Below are 20,086 nucleotides of genomic sequence, written 5' to 3'. Positions count from 1 at the left end.
CAGGGTTTTTGCTAGGCCGAGGCCTGGGGCTGTCGTCCTTTCTCCTGAGCAGGGCAGCTAAAATACAACTTGGGCAATAAAGTTTGTGCTGTCCTGTTCTTAGGCTGCCTCACAGACAGCTCAGCCAGTAATTAGCAGAATGCCCAGTGTGTGCTGAATCAGGGCTTGTTGGACTCATTTCAGCATTTACTCCCACACGTGTCTGCGAGATGCCAAGAAAAGTTCAACTTGCAGTGTCAGAGAGGAGCTGATTCACATCCTGCAGCGAGAAGGGAAGAGGAGAAGTGGTGAGTTTTGATCTTATTCATAGAAGAGTTAATTCTGACAGATTCATCTGGAGAGAGACACTGTCAGAAGGAGGCACATCAGGATCAAGGCTGGCATTAAATGTTTCTCAGGAAGCCAAAAACCATCTGTACAGAGAGGAGCCTGCTGTGAGTCATTGTCAGCTGCAGAGCTGCTGGGGAGCTGCTGTGACAGGGCAGTTTGTGTTAAAGACTGGTGTTAAAAAAGATTTCACATGCCTCTGGGATGGAGGTCAGTGGTCCAAAACTGCACCAGTGCCTAAGGAGAGCAATCTGGGAAGGTATTAATAAAGGTGGTTCTCCTCTCTGGGCACAGCCTCCTTCAATTCCCAGTAGAAATGCTTTTAATGTCATCTCTTTGTATTTCTAAGCATGAGTGGAAAGGACATGTTAAAATTACCTGGCAAAACTTGTGCAGATTAATCTTGGAGAGAGGGGGACAGATGCCTCCTTCAATGTTTGGGTCAAATCAGGAAAACTGCTGCAGTTTTAAAATGGATTCATGACCTGTTTGAATCAGAAAGACCTGTTGCTAAAGGTTAGAACAGAAATATTCCAGGTGCTGACATGGTCAGTGATGGTCAGGGAGTGAACTCTGGTGGGAAAGTGGTTGTTGTCCAGGTCTAAAATTGTGATCACCTCAATAAAACAATCCCCACACCATCCATGGTGTGGTTTTGGAGCTGCAGCAGCTGAAGACAGTTGACAGCTCTGAGATGCAGAGATGAGTGTACAGCTTGTCTGGTTAATCTGTAATAGACCCACATAACTGTCGGTGCTTTCCAAGCTTCTGGCAGCTCAATCTGCTGGTTCTGCCGGGTTGTTAAAAGGCTGAGAGCACACGTGCTCTAATTAATGTTAAAACAACTTGGAGCCTTTTCCTGGCTGGAGAATACTTGACACAATATGCTCGTGCTCTGAAGGAGTTTGTGCATTTCACAATCATTTATTGCAGGTGCTATCCAAAACCAAGGGCTGAGTTCTGCAGCAAAAAAAACAGTGAGAAGAGGAGGGTGATGCAGTCGGAATGGAGGAGTGAGTAAATCAGTGTTAAATCAGTGTTAACTCAGCATTAATATCAGAAATGTTGCTGCAGTGCATTGCATTAAACCCTAACACGAGGGAAGGTCTCTGTGCCTTGGTCTCTGTGCCTTTAGTGCTGAAGCTCCATGAGGTCTTTCTTGGATGGAAACCAAGTGAGTGGGATCCCGTGTCTTGCACATTCCAGGCATAAAATCATCCCAGGCACGTTGAGGTGGTTTGGTTTGTGGAGCTGAAGGAATTTCTAGCCTGGTTTTGGACAGTGTGTGGATTCAGGAAGGGCAGGATGGCAGTGCCCAGTGGATGGCAGCACGGGCATGGATAATAGAGAATCAAACTTAACAAACCCGGTTCCTGTAGAGACTCGTCCGTATCAATCTGTGCAGGTTTTAAGCTTTATTTAAAATGGAAGGAAGTGTTTAGCTCTTTCCGTGACAAAGGCTGTCCTCATACCAGCTCTAACTTCAGCATTTCCAAGTCTGCAGGCACAATGGAACACAGGGGATGCTTTGAAGGTCCAGGTTCTGTGGTGTGAAGTGGTAATTTTGTTCTTTTTGTGTAGCTGAAGTAAAGCGAATGGCCCGGAGAGTGGCCTCAGGACGGCTGGGGCTCAGCTGTCCATACCCTGCCAGTGAATGCACGTCTGAAAGTGAAGCAGAAAGTGTAAAGGAAACCTCCCAGCATGTCCCTGCTAGAGCCCCAAAAAGTCACGAGCAGCAGAGGTGCAGGTGGCAGCCAGGTGATGCTGCTGAGCCCTGGGACCTGGGCAGTGAGGATAGAACTGAATCTGGGGAGAGTGATCCGGAGCCCTCACTCAGGAGTTCTACAGGTGAGGCTGAGAAACAAAAAATACTCTGTTCTCTTTTTGTCTCTTTCCATTTCCAATCAGATTTTTGCTTCTGTGATTTTTTACAAGAATTGTCCATTCTATCTTCCAGAGTTTTTATCTCAGAGCAGGTCAGTCACTCCTTGGTGGGCATAAACAGAGATGAGTATTAGGTGTTAATAGGTGGAGGGAATGAGAACTTGGAGACCTTCATCATTACTGATTGTTGTTATCAGCATGAGAAACCCAAAGCTTCCAGACCCTCGAGTGTGCTTTCACACTTTATTTCTTCCAGTCTCACCACACAGCTGCTTCTTCTGTAGCAGCTCAGTGGGCAAAGCTTTTGAAAAAGTTCAGGACAAAGGAACAGGGCAAGGTTCCCTTGCTTAGATTAATTAATGAGGTGAGCATTTAAATGTCATTATTTCTCCGTGCTCCTGACAGACAATTAGTGTCACTGTCTGTTCTCACTGATATGCCAGCAGTGCCTCAGATCACTCACTTCACATCACTTTTTTTTTTTTTTTTTCTGGTTAATAATTTTATTCAATTCTGACATCCTAGGGAGGAGCTGCCAGTCCCCAGCACCAGATGAACAAGCAGAGTCTGGAACAGCCATTCATAAGAGTTCAGTCCTTCCTCAGCAAGCTGAGAATCTCTCTAGAGTATGTACAGAAACCCGAGGAATTTAGTTGCAGCTGCTTATCCGTGGAAAACTTTAGCCTGGTGTCGCATCCTGTGCTGATCTGAGTAACAATTCCTCTCCTCCTTCCCCCTTTTTATGTTGTTCTGTTCTGTCAACCGCCGAGGTAATTCGCGGAGCAGGAGGTGGGTTGAAAGTCAGTGAACAAATTAAATAGAATTTCAGAATTTCAGTGTTTTGTTGGCTGAAGTGTGTATTTGTTACTGGGATCGTCTCAGGTGATGTCTTTCACAGGGATGTTCAAGGGAATTACATTGTTCCCTTAATTCACCTCCTGATGTCACTGAAGAATTCTTCACTCCTGATTATTTCCTTCCTCCTACTCTTGAGGGAAGTTCAGAACCAGAGGTAAAAATAACATTTTTTGGACATAAGTTCCACAACACGTGGTTTAATTGTGCTCCCATTTGGTTTGAAGAGAGCTGTGGAAAATGAGAGATTTTTTTTTAATTGTTATTCTTTTCTTTTGAAATAGGACCTGCAAATAAAGATTTTGATAAGAGTAAGCAAATTAATCTTCATTAATTTCTGGAAGCTGCAAAACTTTTCTGTATTACTTTTAAATCCAGTCTGGGCTGTTTGAAGACCTCCTGAAAAGTTTCTCTCTTCACTCTCATTGTTGGGAACATCATCCTGGGAGGGTTGTCCTGCCCTTTGCAGCTTCTGTGTCAAAAAATTAATTCCTTTCCCTTTCCAGGCCTCAAACACTGAGGGCAAAGCAGAAGATATTTGTGAAGGATTTTTACAGAAATTACCTGGAAATGCAGGATCAGGAATTCAGGCTCCAGGTAAATGTCCTTTTTCTTGAAGCACTTCTGAGGCAGGGACACAGAGTGGTTGCATTGATACTTTTGCCAGCAGCTCTCCTGTCACAGGACTGGACCTTCATTCTTCAGGCTTAATTGATCTCTTATTCCTCATTATTTTTGGGAGAGTTCAGGACACTCAGGATTTGGGTTTGAAATAATTCCAGATGCAGTGTTTATGTACTTGCTGTGTTTCAGTTAAAAAGCCAAAACAAAAACTTATTTGAAACCTTTTTATTTTTACCCTGGGGCTAAGTTTAATCTTTTTATGCAACTTGCTGTGGAGCTGGAAACTGAATTAGAGTTGTATTTACACATTAATATTCTCATTGCTGGGAGGATCTTGGGCTTAGAAACAGTGAGAGCTGACAGAGTGCGTGTGCAGAATAATGGAGGAGTCATTGTTGTTTCCTTACTCTCTTGTCTCTTTTAGCTCGAATTTGTAAATGTTGTGATATTCCCCAGTGCTTCAGTGACTGTCTGGCAGCTGTGCCATGTTTATGAAAATGCATCTTTAAAACACATTTGTCTCTCGATAACAACAAGGGTCGCAAGAACTCAAACAAAACCAGAAAAAGAATTTTAATAAAGTTGCAATTTCCTGCTCAATGAGTTGTGTTGTTTTCTTTTGTACTTGCAAAAGCCAGTAACAGGGAACATTTGTTATTTGTATTCAGGAGGAAGAATACCCTTCTGCAGCCCAAGCCCACAGAGCTGTGGCAGTAACAAGCTGGGAGTGAATCAGCTGAGCCAAGTGCCTGTGGCCAGGTAGAGACTGGTTTTCATTGTTCCTCCAGGCATAAATTAGCTTATAAAGTGTGCTCTCTTCATTAATTCTGCTTACATATCTAATATTCAAATGAGATGCCAGTGGTGGTTTTTAATGATTATCTACATAACTCAGCTCCTTGCCAAGAAAATACTGAAAGGGTTTTTTCACTGGTCTCAAGGGGTTTTTGTCTTTTGCAGAGTTTGGTGGGGGTTTTTTGCCTTAATGAGGGAGCTAAAATAGGGGGAAAAAGCCATGTACGTATCAGAATTCCTTTTCCACTGATAAACCACGGCCTTAAACAGAGCAAAGATAATTCAAATTAAGGCTTCAGTCATCTGCTTTAATTTTGTTGTGCTTTGGTTGTGGAGCTCAAGTGCAATGAAGATCCTGCCTTCTCCCTTCCAGTGGGATCAGCCCAGCCCAGTGCAGGAACGTTCACTGGATCTTGCCTGGGGGTAACATCAGATTTGGCAGTCTCTGAAATCTTGGAGATTTGGTTGTCTCCTCTGAAAAACAGGAAGGTTTCTTGTCCTGTAAATTTTGTATTTTTTACCAGCATGGAGAGTATTTGGGCAGAGCCCTGTGCTGGGCTCCCTCCTCCCCTCACAGGAGCTGAGTTCCCTGGGCCAAAGGGAGGCACCAGCAGTGGAAATCACTTGGCTTTGGGATAGAAAAGAATGGTTTTGGTTGCTCCCTTCACTTAGGAACTTTTGCTAGCAGGACAGAGGGGATGTTGCTCTCTGAGCATCTGCCTAATCCTCTTTGACCTTGAGTGGGCTCAGCACAGTCTGAGACAGATCAAAGGATGATGAAACAATGGAGTGATGTGTATTCCTAGATTTTGATTTGTTTTATTTAATTTCAGCTTTGTTCTGAAGCTGCAAATGTCAATTAGAAGTTTTCTCCGTACTGAAAACAAATCCATAATCTCTTGAAAATGACTTTTTCCTCCTACCGCTGTCCATGTTTGAGCAATAAGTTTTAAAAGCTTCAGTCTACCTCAGAGAGAAGGTAGTGCTTAAACTTCCTGAGAGAAAGGAAACCAAATCCTTCTATTTCCATCATTTTCTGAGGGTGAAAATGACCTTTCCTCCCTCATTTCAGTGTGGATGCAGCACGAGAAGCAACACTGTGGGAGCCACAGGAAGAGTGCCAAGAAAAAGATGTGTAAGAGCCACATTTTATAGCAAAACTTCAGCAAATTGGTCATTAACTGCAAAATTCTGTGTTGGTGCAAGACAGGGAGATGGGACAGACCGAGAGAAAACGCCCCAGAGCATTGAGAGAGTGTTTTCCTGTGAAAAGTTGTGAGATTGGTGTAAATGAGTTGTCCTTAGTGTGAAATATTTTCATATTCATAAATAATTAACGTGGTGTTAATCTGTCTGTGCTTCTTCCCATTAAAGTGTGAGGATTCCTCGTTTCTTCTCTCCATATGGCATGGGGAAATAAAATCACTTTAAAGAGCAAATAGTTCGTGTGGAGCCAAATAAATTTTATTGCAGAAATAGTCCTGTGATTCTCAGGGAAAAAAAAATAGCAGAATATGTTTGTGACTCAACTAATAACGTTAATTTATTTTTACAGCTAATGGAGATTTGCATGTAATTACTGATTACAGGAGGTGTCTGTTCTTTTCATGGCTCTTTGAGGACGATGTAATCCAGGGTGTATCTCCCCAAAATGTTGGTTTGATTAATTTGGATTTCATTTTTGTCACTTGGGTGTGTGTCAGTGCCTGTGCAGATCTTCAGCACTCTCACTTTATCAGAGTCGTTCTTTTAAATGCTCTCAAGACCTAGATTTAGTCTTAATTAATGACCCATTAATTTTTGTTAACCCTTGAGGACTTCCCTTGGCTTTGGGGAGTTTTTTCCGCCTTTTGGTTCACATTTGTATTTCCTGCACTTTCTGGAGGCAGCTTCCTGAGCTGGTTCTATAGGAGAATTATTTAAGAAATCCTGGAAAGGAAGGGGAAGCAAATAATTAACCTTTTCTGCCTCTGCAACATTCCTGAAGATGGTGATTTTGGGCCTTCCCAGATTCCTGTGGGAAGTTTCAAAGGGAACATCTCCCTCCGTTCCAGTGAACTAGATAAGACTGCGCGAAATTAAAATTTCAAGACTCTGAAAATAGCAGGATCTGGTGATTCACAGGTGCAGGAAGTGGCCATTCTAACTGTCAGAACATCTCTCAATAATTCAGATCAGTGGCAGATATTCAGGATTTGTCCAGCATCCCCTGCGAGCAGAACTTCCAGAGGGGTGTGGAGTGTAAAACACCTCGGCTGAGCCACGCTCCCACCAGTGTCAGCACCCCCCTGGGCTCAGGTAATGCAGGGAGGGGAAAAGAGGATTCACAGGGAATGATTTCACCTCTCTGTGCCAGCCAGACCTTTCTGCCAGGACTTTTTGATGTTCAAATCATCAAGGTGAATCATGGAAGCTCCACTCACACCGTGCAGAAATGTCAGGCTTGCAGTGAGTAACCACAAGAAATGCTGCTGTTCCTGTTTGAAATCTCATTGTCCAAAGACATTGAATTAAAGGACAATTTACAGGGGCACAGCTGAAAAAAACCCTGCCTGAAAGGTCTCTGGAAGATATTTACTTGGCAGCCTTCATAAATCAGAAATTGTTTAAATCATTGAAATTCGAACTGATACCTGTGGATTTCAGCATTTTAAAGGCAATTTAATAAGCACTCCGTATGGTTTGAGTGTGGAAAAGAAGTTAAATAAGGTGATAAACGTTTGTTGAACTGAAGTGCTTAAGGGTAATGAATTAACATTTGTGCTTCATTAATTTGGTGTAACAGTGGCTGAAATTTCTCAGTTGGCAAAGTTTTGTCTGAGGTGGAACTCCTGGGTTATCAGATTTCTCTTTTATGGGTAACAGTTTCTCAAGAGTTTCTTGTGCAGGTGCCTGTTCCCTTTAAACTTTTTTCTGCTTCTGTTGAAATGTGATAGAGATACAAAAATTCCAAAAATAATTCTCCAGCTTCGCTGTCTTTTCTTTTTTTCCCTCTCCTTTTTTTTTTAATTCTAGAAGAAAAAATTCCATTAGCCCTTGAGAAATACAAACACTGCCATGAATTTTCTTCAGATTCTTCCTTTTCTGACTCTCAAGAGACCTCCTCCACAGTGTTCAATACTTTCACCACAGCCTATGAAGGGGAGAGGAGCATGGAAATTCCAGTGGTGGCTCCAAGAGTTTGCCCATTTGGACTGAAAGAGCCTGTAAGTCAGAAAATAACTTGTGCCATGAGTTACTTTAAATATTCGTTTGATGTTCCTTGAAAATATTTTTGAAAATACTTTCCCTAAAAATAAATGCAAGTAGAGAAATGCTTGTGGGTCGCTGTGAGTATTTTGGAATCGTGGCTCTGTTGATAAAATGATAAAAGTCAGTGCTGCCACTGATTATACAAAGATTTGGGCTCCTTTTGCTCATAAATGTTGGCCGCTCTCCAAGTGGCCCTTCCTTGCCCTCCATCCCTTCTCTGGCTGTAAGGAATTGCCCTTTCCCAGCCTTTGGAATGCCAGAACAGCGAAGTGATAAAAACCTGTGAAAAGCTTGGCTTGAATGAGCCCTTTTATCAGGGGCTTGTCCTTTTCCTGCACATCAAATGTGCCCAATCTCATCAGCTCTGTTCTGTCAAACCCCCTCCCTTTGGAGTGCAGAGTTTCCAAGGTCACTGCAGTGATTTCCAGGGATCTTTTTGGCTCTGAAGGTGTTCCCGAGCCACACAGAATTATCTCAGTTGTCTTTGCAGACAGTTTTGTATAAAATAATTGCGTTTTCACCTTTCTTATTATTTTCACTGCTGGGGTTGTCGTTTAAAGATGAAATCAGAGTTTGCTCGGGCAGGACAGCAGGGAGTGCTCGTTGTGTGGCTGACCTGGCACAGGCAGCTCTGTGTCGTGCTGCTCCTGGGCCAGAGCACTTGGAATTCATTAAGTTCATTTACAAGGCAGAGCTGCCCTAAGTGGCTCTGCCGATGGTGTCGCTTCTTGTCCAAAATCTTATTCTAGAATTAAGTGCATATTTCCATTCTGAGGGCAGTGGGGATTTGCCTCTGGTTACAAATTCTTAATTTTGGGGGGCTTTTAATTTTTGTCCTGGCTTTAATAATGAAAGATTCCAAGCAGAGAATGGGAACTGAAGAAATCTTGGAACTGTCCAGTCAGAAAATTCCCATCCAACTGTCCATTCAGAGCGTTGAAATAAAGATTATGTAGCTGATGGTATCTTAAAGCTAAAATAGGGGTGCACAGCAACCCAAGCAAAATTTTTGACACATCAATCTTACTCTAGTTCATATTCTGAACAGATTGAAAAGCTTAGTTTAAAACTTAATGGTCAGCTCAGGCTTTAATTGAAGGTTCTACCTCGTTTTGGATTTAGAATGTTGAAGGAGACGATTGAAGGCCAGCAGTTTTTCAATTTACCTTCTTGTGTTTCGTTCTGGTTGATCTCACACAGGTTGGGTTGCCACCAGTTGCTTCATCCCTGAGAAACACCAGGCAGGCACCTGGTAAGTCTTTTATCCCAACCCCAGCCAAAATAAATTGTTTTCAAGAGAAACAGACTTGAAAGGAAATTTTGCAGTTTATTAATTATTTTTCCCTTTTTTTCCCCTTCTTTTTTTGCTCCTGGATGTCACTTTTTAGAGGGATAAATCGCTTTGCACTCAACCATGTACTGCTGGTGCTAATTGGGTTGTGGATTTTGTGTTTGCACCTGCAGACCAAGAACTCTGGCCTCTAAATCAACCTCTGTTTGAAGTGTAAATATTCCTGGCCTCCAAATTCTGATACAGCATTGAGAGCTGAATGTACGAGTGTGGCTCGAAATGATTTTTCCATTATGGAATTATTTAAGGAAATTCGATAAAATGTGAATGAGCCAGGCTCATGCTAAATGAAATATGTAAGCAAGATGCTATCAGAGTGTAAGCCTATGTCACAGTTATTAAGGATTAATCACTGCTAATTAACTAGAATGCTTTTTTTCTCTGTCTCAGCACTCTCAGAGGCATCTCCCCCCACCATTGATGAGCTGCCTTCACCAGCCCAAGAGCTGCTGGATGAAATTGGTAAGAGGCACTTCACCCCAAACGGTGGGAGGCTTTCCAGCTGTGCTCAATCAGGATTTCTCCCAAACAATTCACTGCCAAAATACACAAGAGCTTCCAAATTAGTTGCAGTCAATGATTAGGAAGTTGGGCATCAACAGCTTAAATAACTGGCAGTTCTTGAAGCCTCTGCATTTCACTGAGTGGTTCCTTGCTGCTGCTGACAGCACACTGAGTGCAGGTGGAGTTGAACACAGAGAGGAATTTGGTGTACACTGAATTTTTCAAAGGTGTCCTGGAGCAATTCATGTTCCCCATTAGAGGAGGCAGCTGCACCCCCCCGGGTGTCTGTGCAGAGCTCAGTGATTTACATTTCTTTTTGTACTCACATCTCCAGGCAGAAAGTGTAAAAACTCTGCCTTTTTTTCACTGGGAGGGTGTTAGAGAAGAGTTTGCGTTCCTTATTCCTCATTGAGCTCTTCCTAAATTAACACCAGACATTGGGATAATTAAAATGTCCGCAGCTCTCTCAGAAATGAGACACCCAGACACATCCTGAGCTTATTTTAATTTCCTCATTCACCAAAAGAAGAACCTGTGGAGATTGGCATCATCAGTGATGCCATTGATGATGGTCAGGGGCAGTTTGTAGGTTAATAAATAAAATAATTATAACTCATGTACAGGTTTTCCTCTAGAGTTGGGTGCATAAAGTCATCTGGTACTTTAGTGTATAGCCAACCAAGATCAATATGGAAATAATGCTGTTTTTAACAGAACAGTTAAAGCAGCAAGATTCCCTCTCTCCAGACTTGAAAGGGATGGGATTGCAAGACTCTGGAGTGCAAATGAATGGTTTGTTGCTAATAGTCCCAATGTAGAGATTAAAAATAGAAAATTCCTTTTGCTGTGCTGCAAAATGACTCTGAGTCCTTGTCACTGTGTGTTCAGCTGTGACAATAAACTGCACTTTTTAGCTTGGTCCCCCCCCACCAGTGTTTGCTGCCTTTCCCTGTGCGTTCCCTCTGAACTCCACAGGGAGCTGGTGTGGGAGGTTTGCAGGTCTAACCATGAGAATTAATTTTCTGCTTTTATTATGCCACTGTAGCTTGGGCTGTGTTGAAACACAGGTGACAACACCCACAGAAGGAGAGGTGGTGGGCAGGTGATGTCAAAACCACTGAAGTTTCCATTCTGGGAGGGTGATTCAGTTCAGAAAGTGGCCAGTGCACCCTACCTGTTAATGTTCCTAATTCTCCAGCATGAGATGATGCCTCTGATTTCACAGAGTAAGAAAATAGCTTCCACTGGGGTAATGAATGTTGTATTTCCTGCTCTGTTACAAAGACAGCAGAGTGGTGAATCTTTGTGCTGCTGCAAATGCAAATGGTGCTAAGTGGGAATCATTTTTAGATGTACAACAAGTCGTGTCAGAGGAGCAGAAAGCCTAAATGTTTATAGGCTGTGCTTTTTTTTTCTCCTCAATGAGTCACAAAGTGAGCAGCAGTAAAAAAAAAAAAAGACAAAAAAAAAGGCAGAACATGAGTTAAGTCTGTAAAAAGCTAAATAGCACAGTCACTTGAGAATGATGCTGGCACATGTTTGGTTATCCCACAGCTTTGTTAAATCTTATCCTGAAGGATGGAAGTTCACTGGAGCTTGTTGTTTTTAGGTGGAGAGGACTGCAGCAGGCTCTTGCTGGCTGCTCAATCACTGTGGTTTTGCATAAAGCACAGCTATTTCAGACTCCCATTTGTTGTGGCAGCCTCGTGCCTCCTGCTTATCTCAGCCCGGCAGAAGGGGCTGAAATATCCCCCGTTAGGCTAAGCCTAAGTCTAACCCCATCACCATGAATTTCCAGATCAGAAAGTTGGAGGAGCAGCAATGTTGGGGCCTTGCTTGGATCACCATGGGATGCCCTTTCCAGCCCAGTGTTCCTGCAGCTGTAGGGTCTTTAACTCTCTCAACCCTCAACCCAACCCTAACCCTAATTTCTGTGGGGATCAGAACTTGCTGATAAATCAGTCTTTGAGGGGAAATCACTGGATTTTGATAAATAGGCTAACCAAGCTCCCATCCTCAGGTTTCCCGTTGATTTCTCTCCCATATCTGGGATTGAAAAGGGAAAGATTAAAGATTTCGTTCCACATACATTTTTGATTTCAGTGGGAAACAAAATGTTGAGTCCTGTGAATCTGGAAATGTGTTGGAGTGAAATATTTATTCTGCTGGCCACCTTTGACTGCAGATAATGGCATTTTGTATAACTGGCAGAAAATCAGGCCACTGGGGAAAGAGTGATTGAGAAGTGGGCAACTGGAAATTCCTCAAGTGCAGTAAAGAAAACAACATTTTAATGTCTTTATTGTCTTCCTTTGATACTAAAATCTTGCTGTTTATGTGAATAGCTCCTGATCAAGTTAAAATGGAAAACAGAGAGTCAGAAAAAGAATCTGAGAGAAATGAGAAGACAAATCAGAGTTTATGGACTAAGGAGTCATTTAATCTAGCAGAGGATACAGAAAGGTATGAAAAACGATGGGAAGGCATGTTTGGCTTTGAGTTACAAAGATGTAAAATTTTCTTTTCAGCATATTCAAAGCTTCAAAGCTTACAGAAAGCTTTAAATACCCTGATAATTGTGATTGTTTTATTTGGAAATTTGCAGCATGAACTTTGTCACCATCACTTTTGAATCTTTTATTTAACAGAGCTCACTCCAGCCTCGATGATGTTTTGGAAAGAATGTTCCATGCAGTTCCTGGAGATGGGGAGATCCAAGAACAACCTCGGGGACTCACTCTTGGGTGAGCTGATAATTTATATTTGTGTTCAAGGGTTTATTTTGTGTGGTGTGTACAGATCTGGGCAGCACTTCTCAGAAAATGGGCTGTGACTCCTTAGGGAGTAGTGTCAGGGAACTTGCCTGGAGACATCAGTATGAACTCACCTACTAAACTGAGAGGGAAAATAATGTTTTGTTAATACAGTTTCCTGTGGGTAGAAAGCAAATACTTCAACAGGCTTGGAAGGCAGGGCTTGGTCTTCACAGAAACCAGAGATAATTTGACAGAATGGGAGAATTTTCTGAGGTAGAAAAAATGTGCATTAAGAGAACAGAATCATGAAAGCTCTTTATAAAGAAGAGTTTGTGAAAATGGTTCTGCTTTCATGGCAGTATATTAGGAAATTTGAAGAACATGGCAGAAGTCATTTAAACATCATTTTAAGGTAAAAATTTGTATCCCAAATAACCTTTTTTCCTCTTAGAACTAAAGATCAGAGCCCAGGAACTCTGAACAGCTCCACAGTGAGTGGCCATAAGTCATCCCTAACTTCTGTCTCACTAAGGAACATAAGACATTCTTGTGTTTGGCATCAGAATTTTCTGTTTCATCCTGTTAAAAAAACAAAAATGAGGATGATACACAAAACTCTGTCATTCAAGGGCTGCAAGCCTGCAGGATCCAGAAGATGCTGAAAGGAAGAATGGAGTAGAGGAGAGCAGAGCCTGGGCTGGAGGCAGAGCACCAGGAAGCTGTGCAGGGACTTCAGCAGGTGCTCCTGGTCTGTAGAGCTGCTGGATGCACCCAAAGTTTGAAATGTCCCAAATCTCTGGTGACTTTTGGAAATATTGATGGTAGTTTTTAAAGGTAGAAGTCTGGGAGGTGACATCAGTGTGCTTGTTATTGCACAGCATTTGCAGCTGTGCCCCTGATTTCTGTCAGACCTCAGCACTGAGCTGGGATTGGGCTTCAGGGATGGAAATCAGGATTGGTTTCTGATCATGATGAGGCTCCTGTGGGATGCACCAGGAGCACCAGAGCTGGGGCTGGGTTCTGATTCCAAATGTGGCTGAAGGAATCAAGCAGAAAAACCTGTAGCACTTGATTCACTTGCTGTCTCTGGAGTGTTGTGTGGCTTTCACATTCTGAGCTGAATTTCCCTGTTTTTTAGACGAGCACCCCGAGGATCAGAAACCCCACCCCCAGCAGCAGCTGGCTCCAGCTCCACCCTTCAGGTGAGGCTCTCTGTGAGTTAAACTGAAATTTATGTGTTGCATGAGCTGCATTCCTGTTTCCCATGAAAAAGAGGCAGTATGAAGTCCCATTCCCTTCAACTGGTAGTTTTATATCAGAAAAAAACAACTGCATAACCTTTTTTTCCCTCCTTTTTTTTTTTTGTCCCCTGCAGGATAATTGTTTTGGATGAGAGCTCTCTCCATGATTAAAACACAGAGTGAATAAGTTCTACACATCACCTGCTTGCTGCTGCTTGCACAGTGTTTAGTCTGTGAATTACAGCCCTTTTTGGCCACACAAGTACCTGTAAAGCTCAGATTTCCTTTAACAGCAGCAGGTACAGAAGAAAATCTAATGCTCTATGCTCTGATACGGTTTGTACTGGTTTTATGCCATTGTTGCATGCCCAGGCAGTGTCAGTGTTGCAGAAGTGAACTGTTTTTTACTGTCACATCCTTATGAAACTGTTTTTTATTCTGCATGTGCACTTTTTCAGAAGCTAAAGAATTTCTTGCTCTGTTGCATTATGCAGTTTTCACGTTAAAGACAAAATGATTGTAGTTCTGTGGGCTGCTGGTGCTGCTCAGGCACTGAAATGTTTCCATGCTGGAGTGTTACAGCCCATGTAGTGTCTGTTTTTCCTTGCTCATTAAATTTAACAAGGTAATTTCTTGTTTTCTCTTTACTTAGTGCTTTTGTGATCTAGTGTTGAACTGATTTGACTGATTAAAGGGATTAATTGCTGTGCAAAAAGCTAATGAGGAAAAGGCAGTGTTCTCCAGAGATTGCAAGTGCAGCAATATGTTCCCTGCCAGCATCAGACAAGAATGTGAAAAAAATGTGCTTGTTATGAAGATACCTGATGTTTAATTCAACCCCATTTTTGGTAGGCCTCATCCAAAAAAACAAACCCAAAAATCCCTGGATATAACTGAGTTTTGGATTAGAATTTTGAGGGGCACAGCAACTTCATATTTAACATTTCTTGTGATAAATACTGTTCAGGTGCAGGAGTGAAAGTTGTCCTGTTCCCTATGTGACAGACACAGGGATTGGAGCTGGTTTTGTACATCTGGGTGTGCCAAGTTTTGCATCTTCATTCCTGTTTTTGCAAGGAAATTCTCCAGTTCTGTACCTGTTAATTTGGTTTTGCAACACTAATAAAAGTTTCCAAGGTTATTGTGCTGCCATGTGGGTTTTTTTCTGGTTTGGGAGGTTCTTTTTTGGGGTTGTTCTGTTGGGTTTTTTACTTGTTTTTAACGCTGCTTCCCATCATCAGGCCATGATACAACCAGATGCTGACAGAGTATCCAGTTGCAGTATCCAGGGAGCATGCTGCAGAGGTGGGGGAGCTTTCTGAGGATAGATCAGAGAAAATAAAAATCTTTCATGTGTTTGTCCTGTTGTGGCAGTGACGGTGCCTCAGGATAACAGCAAGGCCTAGAACAGGCCTCGCCCCGGGCTGTGACACAATTCTGTCCAAAAAAAGGTTTAATATTCTCTAACCCAGGCTTGTACCAACCTGGATTCTCTGTGTGGGACTTTTGTGCTCCAGGCAGAAGGATTTTTATTCCTGGTAGGAGCTGCTGGAACAAGATCCTGCTCCCCATGGCCCTGGGGCTGTGTTACCTGCAGGGACAGAGTGCAAAAGTTAAATTGCAAATTTTTATTGTGTGATCCTGTCCTTGGTGGCTCATGACTCAGAACTGAGGGTCATTTCCTCTCACTTTGGGCAGTGTTTTTGTTGTGTTTCAGCCTTGTTCAATTGAATAAAAAGTAGCTAAAGCCTGTGGGGCTTGCACTAGTGTGGAGGAGAGCAGCACACGAGCGTTTTCACACGCACAGAATTATCCATCATTTTGGGCTGCAACATGTGAAATCTCCTCAGCTTCCTGCATTTCTTGTTCTATTTTATCTGTGGGACCAAATGGTGAGCAGACTGTGAACCATCTCCCTATCTTTTTTTAATCTTAATGTGCAGAATTTTTATTTCTGTTGGTGGAGGGCCTTTCAAGTAGCCCCATAGCCTGTCTGATCTCCTTATCGGGGCCAGAACACAACAGAGATTTCAGTTTCTCAGCTGCTTGTACTTTCCCAGATTTAAGTTTAGCATGGATGTAAATCATCCTGATAACATAAAGCAGAGGCACAAAAGCTGTAATTAACAGGAACAATTAAACAAGGACCAGTGCAAGACAGCAGAGGAGATCAGAGGGGCCCATCTAATGCTGCTTTTCAGCTTCCCCGAGAATGAAAGCCCAATTAATTAAATTAAAACAGTGATACTGAGCTGTTCTAATTCCTCTTTGAGCCCTGTGAGCTGAGCTGTTGTGCTCAGCAGGAGAGAGGGAGGCGGAGACACGGGGATGGGGATTGGTGTCCTGTGCCCCCACACCAGGTCATGGAATCATGGAATGGTTTGGGTCGGAGGGGATCATAAAGATAATTCAATTCCACCCCAAGCTCCATCGAATGTGTTTCATTCCTTTGTACTGGGCTGGTTTGGGGATTTTTGTTTTGTTTTTGGTTTGGAGCAGAGCATCTCAGATGGAGAAAAAACAAACCCCTCAGTCTCCCAGATCTCATCATTCTCCAGTCCAGTGCAAATTGCTGGGATGCCTGGCTGTGGATCACCTCATTTTGAAAGCAATTCAGGGGTTCAGGCTCAAAAACCTGTAAGACAACTCTGAAGGCAGGCAGGCTTTTTTAGAGACAGAGGAATTGGGTGAAACCCGGTTTCAGCGACTTGCTGTCTTCAGTACCGCCTTTAGAAGCCTTTCCTGGGTTCCTAAATGACAGAATCTGCCTCCAAAACCAGAAATGTGATTGCAGCTGGGGCAGATAAACACTGTGATTTGAGATTCAAGATGAGGTGTGAAGCTGCAGAGCCTCCTGGAGGATTTTTATCTTTTATTTTATCCTTTCAGGCTTTGGCATTTTTTGTTTGCTGTTAATGGGCAGTGGTGCCTTGGGGGCTGTTACCGCTTGTGTTTTCAGCCTTGCTGGGAAATCAGTGGACTAAGACCTTTTCCTATTGCCTTAACTATAAAAAACCCATTAACTTTGTGTCTTTGCACTGGGTTTTTTCTGGTTTTCTGTAGCCATGTTTGTGGCGCTTGACATGAGGGATGTGCCAGCTCTGGTAGCAGGAGGGGATGTGTTTTCTGTCCAGCCCTCTGTCAACCAGTCAAACAGCTGAACTGCTTAGTATTTATTAGTGTTTATTAACACAGTTGGCTCTTAAACATTCCTGCTGGATTTATGCCAGACTTACAGCATCACCCTGAACTTCACAACAGGACCAGGCAATGCAGGCAGGGCTTGCTCTCTCTGGGGATGGTGACAGACCACGTTCCACCCAACTCTGGGCCAAACAGCAACCTGGGATGTTGTGCACTGTGGAAAAAATTTTTATTTTGTGTCCTTGAAAGGCTCCAAGGAGAGGGGCTGGGAGGGAGTGGGTTCCTTAGGAGAGTGAAATAGTGAAAAATCTGCAGTTTCTCCCATGATGGAATGGCTTCTCTCCAGCAAGAAGACACTGTCATGTCTTTTTTTTTGCTGGGGACCTCTCCAACCTCTGAGAGCCCCCCATCAGCTGCACCCTGATCCCTTCTGTGCTGCTGTGGGTGGAACAGGCAGATCCTGGAGCTGGCACTGGTGCAGGCAGGATGTGGCAGCCGTCACACAGGATGCAATGGTGTCACCTTGTTTCTCAGCCCCTCTGCAGCGACCTGGGGACTGGGGGCAGCTGGAGAGGTTTTCCCCAGCCCCCAGGGGTGGTAACCACAGCACAGCATTCCCAGCAGGCAGCTCTGGAACTGGGCAGGGAAGGAAGGAGCAGGTTATTTGTGGCAACAGAAACCCGGCGTCACCTCAAGACTCGGCGGGTTGGACACTGGTTATATTTTGGGAAAGATCTCTGTCTATTCCCAGCCCAACTCTTTGCAGTTTATGGACAATAAAAGTTTCATTCTGTTTGCTTAGTGCCTTCAACGAGCAGCCTGTGATCCAACATTGAGTTGCCTGACCCCATAAAACCATGGAAGCGGAAAATGAGCTCTTGTTCGGGCTCGCAGGCTGCTCCCTCCCTTTCCATTTTATTCCCCAAATCCTTGCTGCTTACACAGCAACCCCGGGATCGAGCCTGTGGCCACACTTCCAGATAGGATAGGTAGTTCCTCCAGTTTTTCTGAGGCTGTTAAGCTGTTCTCCAGCAGCCCCAGTGAAGCTGTGGTGGATTTGTTTGCTTGTTTGTTTGGAGCTTTCTCTCTCACCTGTTTGTTCATGAAGACGTAGATGATGGGGTTGTAAACCGTGGCCGTCTTGGAGAAGTAGGAGGGCAGGGATGCCAGGGCTGGCTGGATGACGATGTCCTTGCTGGTGGCCACCACCAGTGCAAAGGTGGCGTAGGGCAGCCAGCAGGTGAGGAAGGCCACCACCATGGCCACCACCATGCGTGTCACCTCCTTCTCCGCCCGCTGCGTCGTGTCCGACTCCTGCTGCTGCGCCGCGGCCTGCGGGGAGTTGAGGACAGAGGGAGATGCCTGTCAGCAGCTTGGAACAGCACTTCCATTCCTTGGGAGCCCTGATGGCAGCACCAGGAGGTGCCAGCTCTGCCAAAACCTGCCCTGAGGCCCTTCATGCCGATGGGGACGCTTTGGGAGAGGAACAGCGCGGACTCACCTGAGCTGGGCGCACTTACCGCCCGCAAGGTCAGCAGCAGGTTGGTGTAGGAGAAGAGGATCAGGCTGAGGGGCATCACAAAGCAGGTGACAAACAAGGCCAGGATGTAGCTGCTGTTGTTGCTGCCACCCGTGTACCAGTTGGGCCCGCAGGAGGTTCTCAGGCCTGCAATAAAGGTCGGGAATGAGCCTGAACCAGTTACGGGCTTGGATAAAGGCTCAGGAATGGGCTCCAGAACAGCCATGGCACCCAAGCACCTCTCACTTTTCCATCCCCAAGGGCCTGGAGATCAGGCACGGTGGGGTTTTGGCTGGCCAGATGCCCTCTGTGATTTGTTGGGGAGTTGTGCCAAGCCCCTACAAGAGCAGGTTTGGGCTGGGTGTGTGCTGGGTGCTGTTCCAGCAGCCAGAGCAGATCCTGACTCAGATAAGAGTGGCTGCAGAGTGTCCTGTGGTGGGGAACTTCCAAAGAACAGCCTCCAGGAGAGAATTATTGGCTGGGCAAGCAGCAGATATTAACAGGAGACATTAGCCCTTTAAACTCCAGCACAGACACTCTCCAGCTACCCCAGGCTTGAAAACAAGATGTCAGAGGACAACACGGTGGAGTCTGTCACCTCCCCTACCTTCAGGCACGTAGCTGCTCCAGCCCAGGAGTGGTGGGGTTGTCCAGAGCAGGGACCAGCCCCAGGTGAAGGCACAGCCACTGGCAGCATGCTGGTGCTGGAACCGAAAGTCTCCCAGGGGTCTGCAGATCACCAGGTACCTCTCCAAAGCCAGGATGGCCAGGGACCACAGCCCCACGATGCCTGGGGGGACAGGGAGGGGTCGTGTCTCAGGGACAGGTTCTGCTGCCTCTGCTGGGACTGGGTAGATGATGATTTAGTTCAAGTAAATGTTGTTTGAACAAGAAGTCAGATGTTTTTTCTTACAGCAGGGAGAGCTGTGGTATTTGGCCCTTAGAAATGAAGATGGCAATGGGTGGCTGGGATGCCTGGTGGTTACAACAACAGAGTGTCCTCGAGGGGTTTTGCACAGTTTCCTGTCCCTGGTGCACAGCCAGCCCCATGAGTGCTGACAGAGCAGCCAGCACCCATGAAATGCATCCCGAACAAGGATTCCCCATGCCCCCAAGCGGCATTTCCCACTCTGTGAAGACCAAGACTGGATATGTGGTGACCTGGCACAGCCAACAGTCTCCCCAGCCCTTCCCTGTGCTAACAAAGAGCTGAAGGACACAAGTTTCACAACATGCAAGCGTCGACTTTAGGTGGTGAACATCTCCAAAGCCCCTTTGCTAAACCCAGAAGCAGCAGCCCAAGGCAGGTGTAGAGTTCATCTCCTTACCTGTCAGGGACACCATGAAGCCCTCCAGCTCGCAGAGCCGCTTCCCGAACACGAAGAAGCCGCTGATGTTGTTGGAGAGGCTGACGGAGCTGCCACAGAGCGTCACCAGCAGGTTGGCCACGGCCAGGTTCACCAGGATGTAGTTCAGGGGCGAGCGGAGCTTCTTGTGCCTGATGGACACCACGATGACCAGGCCGTTGAGCACCGAGGCCGAGGCCACCACGAGGCCCATGAGCACGGCCACCGCCAGGTACATGGCCCGGGGGGCCTGGTGGGGCCACTGGGGGCCATCGAAAGGCCCCGGGGTGCCGTTGTTTGGGGGCTCCCGGGAGCTGTCCATGGAGCAGCAGCACCTGGAGCAGGTGACCCTCCCCAAAAGCGGAGCCTCTTTATAGAGCAGGAGGGGCTGACGTGCCCCAGAACAGCTGGGCATTCAAATATCTTAAGCTTTATTTTAATCTGAAGGGTTTGTCCTCCCTCCCTCCCTCCCTCCCTCTTTTTATAAT

At 44.9% G+C, this 20,086-nt stretch overlaps 2 protein-coding genes across 5 annotated transcripts in view; one reads left to right on the top strand and one right to left on the bottom strand.

Annotated features, from left to right (window-relative positions):
- TEX14 (testis expressed 14, intercellular bridge forming factor) overlaps positions 1–14,730 on the top strand; it is a 24,728-nt gene extending 9,998 nt beyond the window's left edge. The window contains exons 15-31 of one of the 4 annotated variants that reach the window (XM_042026359.1): positions 184–287; positions 1,261–1,340; positions 1,909–2,175; positions 2,737–2,837; positions 3,110–3,223; positions 3,351–3,377; positions 3,573–3,663; positions 4,359–4,449; positions 5,558–5,620; positions 6,659–6,783; positions 7,501–7,691; positions 8,938–8,989; positions 9,479–9,550; positions 11,938–12,055; positions 12,241–12,336; positions 13,487–13,550; positions 13,724–14,730. In XM_042026359.1, coding sequence (XP_041882293.1) covers positions 184–287; positions 1,261–1,340; positions 1,909–2,175; positions 2,737–2,837; positions 3,110–3,223; positions 3,351–3,377; positions 3,573–3,663; positions 4,359–4,449; positions 5,558–5,620; positions 6,659–6,783; positions 7,501–7,691; positions 8,938–8,989; positions 9,479–9,550; positions 11,938–12,055; positions 12,241–12,336; positions 13,487–13,550; positions 13,724–13,741 — 1,674 coding nt within the window. In that variant the 3' untranslated portion in view covers positions 13,742–14,730. Of the gene's footprint in view, positions 1–183; positions 288–1,260; positions 1,341–1,908; positions 2,176–2,736; positions 2,838–3,109; positions 3,224–3,350; positions 3,378–3,572; positions 3,664–4,358; positions 4,450–5,557; positions 5,621–6,658; positions 6,784–7,500; positions 7,692–8,937; positions 8,990–9,478; positions 9,551–11,937; positions 12,056–12,240; positions 12,337–12,977; positions 13,408–13,486; positions 13,551–13,723 lie in introns of those variants that run through there. The other 3 variants (XM_042026362.1, XM_042026358.1, XM_042026360.1) reach the window with 3 other exon arrangements.
- LOC121663754 (pinopsin) lies at positions 14,718–20,086 on the bottom strand. The gene is made up of 5 exons (XM_042026365.1): positions 19,581–20,086; positions 18,860–19,042; positions 18,254–18,399; positions 17,826–18,065; positions 14,718–17,369 (listed from the first exon to the last, which is right to left on the bottom strand). The coding sequence occupies exons 1-5, from the start codon at positions 20,011–20,013 to the stop codon at positions 17,232–17,234; spliced, it is 1,140 nt and encodes a 379-aa protein (XP_041882299.1). The 5' UTR covers positions 20,014–20,086; the 3' UTR covers positions 14,718–17,231.

This window comes from Corvus kubaryi, unplaced genomic scaffold (assembly GCF_017639235.1).
Source record: "Corvus kubaryi isolate FWS band 111438036 unplaced genomic scaffold, C.kubaryi_AGA036_p1.0 37284, whole genome shotgun sequence".
Taxonomy (NCBI): Eukaryota; Metazoa; Chordata; class Aves; order Passeriformes; family Corvidae; genus Corvus; species Corvus kubaryi.
The sequence above is the reverse complement of the archived record's forward strand: the minus strand, read 5'-3'. Positions and strand labels throughout refer to the sequence as shown.

Excerpts from the sequence above, each read along its gene's own strand:
- LOC121663754 (XM_042026365.1), bottom strand. The coding sequence starts at position 20,013 with ATGCCCAGCTGTTCTGGGGCACGTCAGCCCCTCCTGCTCTATAAAGAG. Across the intron at positions 19,043-19,580 it reads CTTCATGGTGTCCCTGACAG|GCATCGTGGGGCTGTGGTCC; the intron begins GTAAGGAGATGA and ends CTGTCCCCCCAG. Across the intron at positions 17,370-17,825 it reads ACGTCTTCATGAACAAACAG|TTCCAGAGCTGCCTGCTGGG; the intron begins GTGAGAGAGAAA and ends TTCCCTGCCCAG.